We start from the raw sequence: 5,806 nt of genomic DNA on the forward strand, positions 1-5,806 counted from the left end.
GAAAAAACAACAGGAATATGGGCATAGCCTCTTGCATTCAATAAAGTTATAACAACGGGAAAAAACAACAAAATATGCATAAGCAATTCAAAACAACACCTCATAACCAAGGCAGTGAAGCTGGGTTATGCTGTTTTATAAACTAAACATGATTTAACATGAGCATAGCCTCTTGCATTCAATGAAGTTATAACAACTTGGTTTATTGGAGGTGTCAAGCATACATCAGCCAAGGCTTATCACTTGGAAAGTAAAAATATGACAAAGCAACTAGTTGAAACCATTGGCGAAAAGACAATCATGATTCACTCTCTTTTGCTTGAGCAATTAGGTCTGCTTGCATCTTCTTTATCTCCATCTCCCTTTCCATCCTTTCTTGCTGAAATAACAAGAACAACTTTTAGTTACTTCAAGAAAACACACTTGTACGTTTCTAAATACTACTAACTTATATCCATATATATTTATAGTACACGGATTTGCAAAAAAACTTTTTCCATGGTAGTGGTGATTTTGGTTTTGGGTGTGTGTATGTGGTTGGACCCCCTACAGGTGATGATGTTTTTGGTGTAAACGAACACACCAAAAGCTGAAACCACCTGTCTATGTTTCGATGGCACTAATAAGTTCCAAACAACAATTAGACATGTAATGCTCTCGTACCTCAAGTCCCGAGATGAATTTAGCCAAATCTAATCCACAAGAAGCATTAAATATATCAGTGTGGAAACAATAATTCTACCCCCAGCACCCACGCTAACATAAATACAAAAGGTTTTCATCTCCCACTCTGGAATTTCAACAGAGTTCTTCACCAAATATGATTTTTTGGGGACAGTGGAGGGTGGGTGATATCAAATATTCTGACAAGCAGGTGGAAAAGTATAGACAGAAACATGCTTAATGTGTTTGTAAAATGATGGCGAGTACCCTTACGAAATTTATCCTTAACATAACCCCCAATGATCAAGAGTCGAAGAGTCAATTGGGTACTGACTATAGACTGGTCTCAAACTCTCAACTAATCGTGACTCTTTTCGAGCACTGGTCATCGATTATACTGCTAGAAATACCATAAAAGGTGACCAGTTATGGTTTCATATCTTGATGATTGTTCACTGTGCATACACTTTTTTATGATTGTTCAGTGCACATACTAGTTGAATGTATAGGTTACAAGCTGCCCTTGAGCGATCTACCCTTAATATGAGCTCCATGTGACAGAAGGGCAAAATGGTTAGTCTGTAAGTGAAGGTGAACCCACATGGTATCCGGGAGAATAGAAGCTACATCAGTTCACCCAGAAAGTTCCAACAATAATCATGCAAATTTCTGAAGGCAATACCAAAGTAGAAAACAGACTAGATGGATAGATTCAAGATGTAATCCGAGTTTCAGTGGCTTGAGTTTTCACTTTTCTGTTGAATGATTAGCAGCAGCAAGAAAAGGGTCCAACTCACACTGAGCTAGGAACTACTTATTTCAACATTATTATATATATTTAAAAAATTAGTTCTCCTTACTTTAGAGTATGTATAAATAAATTGATTATCAGAAGGTAGGCAACATTGGCGTCTTCCTCAATCAATTGTTTATATGATTCTAAGTTACCTTTGTGTTTATTTAATGCTTATATTATTATTTATAAAAACAACTGACGAATTGGAATAAAAGACATAATATCCAGATATTCGACAATATTGGGAATATTCATGCCCCTCATAGCTTAAAGCAATTTTTAGTATGTATTAAGTTTCTGAAATAAGTTATGCCACAATAATTGACAATTGCATTTGCGGAGAGATTTGTGCAAAACCAATTTTAGTACTCTATCCAAATAACTAAAGAAATAAACAAATTTAATAACACTGAAATCCCTTAACTGTGACAAAATCATTCGGATCAACTCGTTCTATGGCATATCTAAAAATATTTGAATTGTTGTACACATATACTATTGTAGCTGATACACTCTCTCTGCAATGTATAGCCACCATACATACTTACTTTAAACTAAAAAATCATTGCTATGAACACACATCTAAATTGGACTTGTAATTTTAGGATTTATATCAATGGACCATTATTTTTGTACAGCAACATATATAACAAAAACACAGTACTGAAAAAGATGTTAGATTTATATTATGGCAACTATGCAATATAATAAGAAATAAATATTCAAATCTCTTGTATGTTTAGCTGGAAAAAAAATGATTTATTACGTTAACTAAACGTGAGGGATAACTTAACAAACAAAGTGCTTTATTGATGTAGTTTGCATGTGTTGCACCATTGGAAATTGGAACAGGACATGAGGCCAACCTGGAGCCATGTTGCTTGCCTAGTAAAGGACAATGATGGCCGCAAGAACCAAGGCATCAACATGAAAGGAACATACGAGAAGAGACATGCGCACATATGGTTGTTGCAGTGACGGTTGTAATGTCGTCTTCATGTCTTGTCCTACTTCCTTTGGCTCCGGCGCCTGTCTCCTCAGCGATCATCTAGCCGAATTCCAAGATCGGAAGTTCATGGTCAAAGAGCTCCGGGGGTAGCATGGTGCTTTGGCCAGCATATGGGTAGCATGGAGGCTAACTGTTTGGCTCCTTCATGCTGACATCTCAGATGGCACCTACCCAGTCAGCCTCCACAAGAACGGCCATGGACGTCACCAGATGGCTCATCTAGGTGCAATGTTAACCCTGACCTCTGAGAATGAGGCGTACACAGCTCAAGATTTGCGCGTTCCTGCCCAGCAACTTGGACTCCATTGTCAAAGTCGGCTGCGACACCCAGACAATCAAGCGTATGATTCCTTGGTACAGCTCCGAGTATACACAGAGGAATTCGACGATGTCGGCAACTTGTCCGGCCTTTCTCTACCCCGAGATAAAAATATCTTTTTCAAAACCAGGAAGACTCTCCTTTTCCCAGAACGTGAGGCTTGAGGACTCTTTCTTGTATGATTTCTATTTTTTGCACAGCTTCATCCTATCTACATACGTGGTGGTTTTTTCTCCAAAGAAGCAGCGTCCAGCTTGATCCTATCTATGTACGTGGTGATTTTGTTTCTCAAAAGAGGCATAGCTTTTAAATATTTTCTCAGAAATTGGACGTGGATGTTGGGACATCATTTTGAACATGTCAGCTTTAATTTTAATTTAGCGTGTCATCGTATTACAATCTATGTACATGATTCCCAGAAAATAAAATCTACGTAGGTGATGTTTATTTATTTATTTCTCAGAAATTAGACGTGGGTGTTGGGACACCTTTTTGAACGTGTCAGCTTAAAAAGATTTTTTAGGGTAAAGGTTAAAAAGATTTAATGTGTCATCTTATTCCAATCTATGCACGTGATTGTTTTATAAGGAAGCAAACATCTTTTAATAGATCTTGACCATCAAATTTTAAATCCGATAGCTAAATTAATTTGTTGATGTGGATTAACATGGAGTACCTTATGGTGTTGGAAAATATTTGGACATGTCTTTGTTTGCCCTTTTAAGAGAAAGAAGTTACACATATTATTTCTATTTTTTTTGTACGTGTCAGCTTCATCCTATCTACATATGTGGTCGTTTTTTTCCAAAGATGCAGCGTCCAGCTTGATTCTATCTATGTACGTGATGTCGTGATGGTTCTTTTTCAAAAGAAGTATTTTTTTTCTGAGATGGGACGTTGCTGTTGGGACACCTTTTTGAATCATGTCAGCTTAAGCTTTTATTTAACACGTCTTTTCATTCCAATCTATGTACGTGATTCTCAAAAAAAAAATCTATGTACGTGATGCTTATTTATTTTTTCTCGGAAATTTAACGTTTGTGTGGGGGACACCTTTTTGAACGTGTCAGCTTAAAACCTTTTTAATGTGGCATCTTATTCCAATCTATGTATGTTATGTTTATTTTTTTTAAAGGAAACAAACATCTTTTAGTAACTCCGCCTATGTTGTCTCAACATAGCCGGTCCCAAGCCCGGGTAAAGGAGGAGGGTTGTGATAGGCTTGGCGAGCCAACGTAAAAACTCAGCCACTCTTATGGAGATGAAACCCAAAAGATTTTCGTTGGGGCCACCTCTAGCCTACCCCAACTTGTTTGGGACTAAAGGCTTTGTTGTTGTTGTTGTTGTTGTAAACAAACATCTTTTAATAGATTTTGAGCATTAAATTTTAAATCCAATGGTTAAATTAATTTTGTTGATGTGGATTAATGTGGAGCCTCTTATGGTGCCTCCAATTAGTAAATATAAGATTTGGACTGACTGTCTGAACTCTCCAGCAAACTATGATCATCTAGAATGGTACCCGGACGATTAGAAGCTACATCGATTCATTGCCAAAGAAGTCCAACAATTATCATGCAAATTTCTGAAAGCACTACTCAGTAGTAGGATAGGCAATACCAAAGTAGAGAACAAACTAGATGGATAGATTCAAGATGTAATCCCAGTTTCAGTGGCCTGAGTTTTCTCTTTTCTGCTGAATGATTAGCAGCAACAAGAAAAGGGTCCAACTCACACTAAATTTATCTGGACTGACTGTCCGAACTCTCCAGCGAACTATGATCATCTAGCATGGTACCCGGATGATTAGAAACTATATCAATTCATTGCCAAAGAAGTCCAACACTAATCAAGCAAATATCTCAAGTCCCAAATCAGTAGTAGGATAGGCAATACATTCAAGATGTAATCCCAGTTTCAGTGGCGTGAGTTTTCTGTTGAATGATTAACAGAAGCAAGGAAAGGGTCCAACTCATACTAATTGTATTTCGACTGACTAACTGGACTCTCAGGCAGACTATAATCATGTACTCCCTCCAATCCAAAATAAGCGTCGCAGCTTTGAAATGATCAAGATCGGAGGGAGTAGCATTCTGTGTGAAGAGCCAAAACAGTGGGAATATAGGACTAGCTTCAAATCTATGTTATTCTTGCAGCTGTGAAACGCTGGAAAGAACTATTGTGGGAGGCGGAGGCCTGCGAGGTGAATGAAGCTGATGTACAGCGGCGGAGGTATGCGTCAGAATTGGACTCTGAACATAAACACACAGGAGGTAATGGGCGGTGTTTCCTTCCTACTGGACTAACCTTCTATTTACAATGGAATACCTTGAAATGTCTTTTGTTTAGGGGGGTTCACAGCTCCTGTTACGATATGAATATCCTAGTGCGTATACGGCTTTCGTGCTGGGTATGATCAGATACATCTTCTATCACCCTTATATGTCCCTTTGTGTGCTGCAACTCTTTAAGAATCATTTCTATCTCCATTTCTTTCTTTTTTCAAAAGATCGAGATGTAAATTGTAATCCCTGAGCAGATCATCGGTAACGTAGAAAAACTAACGAGTGGGGAAATCCCCCCTGCTCCAAATCCCGGCATCGCACCTGGACAAACAAGGCCAGCGTACTCCCAGAATCTACGGTTCATCGGGTCATGTTGGACGGGATATGCGGAGCTAATCGAAGACGGGGAGGAACGAAGACCTGGTAGATCTGGCGCGGCGAGCTAACGGATTTAGAGGGGGAGAGGGGGGAAGAATAGGCCGGCGATTAGGTTACCTTCTCGTCCTGGTGGAGGGCGATCCAGACGTGGACCTTGTCCATGGACTCCCAGAAGAGGAACGCGCCGAAGGTCATCCCGAAGAAGGTCGCCACCCGCACCATCTTCTCCCTCTCCGATCTCTGGCTCCGGCGGATTTGGTGGATTTGGCGACGGCTGCGCGTGGGGATGGACGGGTTACCTCCAATCGACGGCCGGGGATCGGATTTTGGGCTGAGTGGAGTGGACCGAGAGAGAG

The 5,806-nt window shown here is 39.5% G+C and overlaps 1 protein-coding gene across 1 annotated transcript; it reads right to left on the reverse strand.

Annotated features, from left to right (window-relative positions):
* On the reverse strand, nucleotides 1–5,806 carry LOC123071867 (uncharacterized). Its single transcript, XM_044495441.1, has 2 exons — nucleotides 5,568–5,806; nucleotides 1–379 (listed from the first exon to the last, which is right to left on the reverse strand). The coding sequence occupies exons 1-2, from the start codon at nucleotides 5,670–5,672 to the stop codon at nucleotides 299–301; spliced, it is 186 nt and encodes a 61-aa protein (XP_044351376.1). The 5' UTR covers nucleotides 5,673–5,806; the 3' UTR covers nucleotides 1–298.

The sequence above is a fragment of the Triticum aestivum genome, chromosome 3B (genome assembly GCF_018294505.1).
Source record: "Triticum aestivum cultivar Chinese Spring chromosome 3B, IWGSC CS RefSeq v2.1, whole genome shotgun sequence".
NCBI lineage: Eukaryota > Viridiplantae > Streptophyta > Magnoliopsida > Poales > Poaceae > Triticum > Triticum aestivum.

Bases quoted from the DNA above. Each gene is read 5' to 3' on its own strand.
- LOC123071867 (XM_044495441.1), bottom strand. From the start codon at position 5,672: ATGGTGCGGGTGGCGACCTTCTTCGGGATGACCTTCGGCGCGTTCCTC. The intron at 380-5,567 runs GTAACCTAATCG...TTGTTATTTCAG, and splicing joins CCCTCCACCAGGACGAGAAG to CAAGAAAGGATGGAAAGGGA.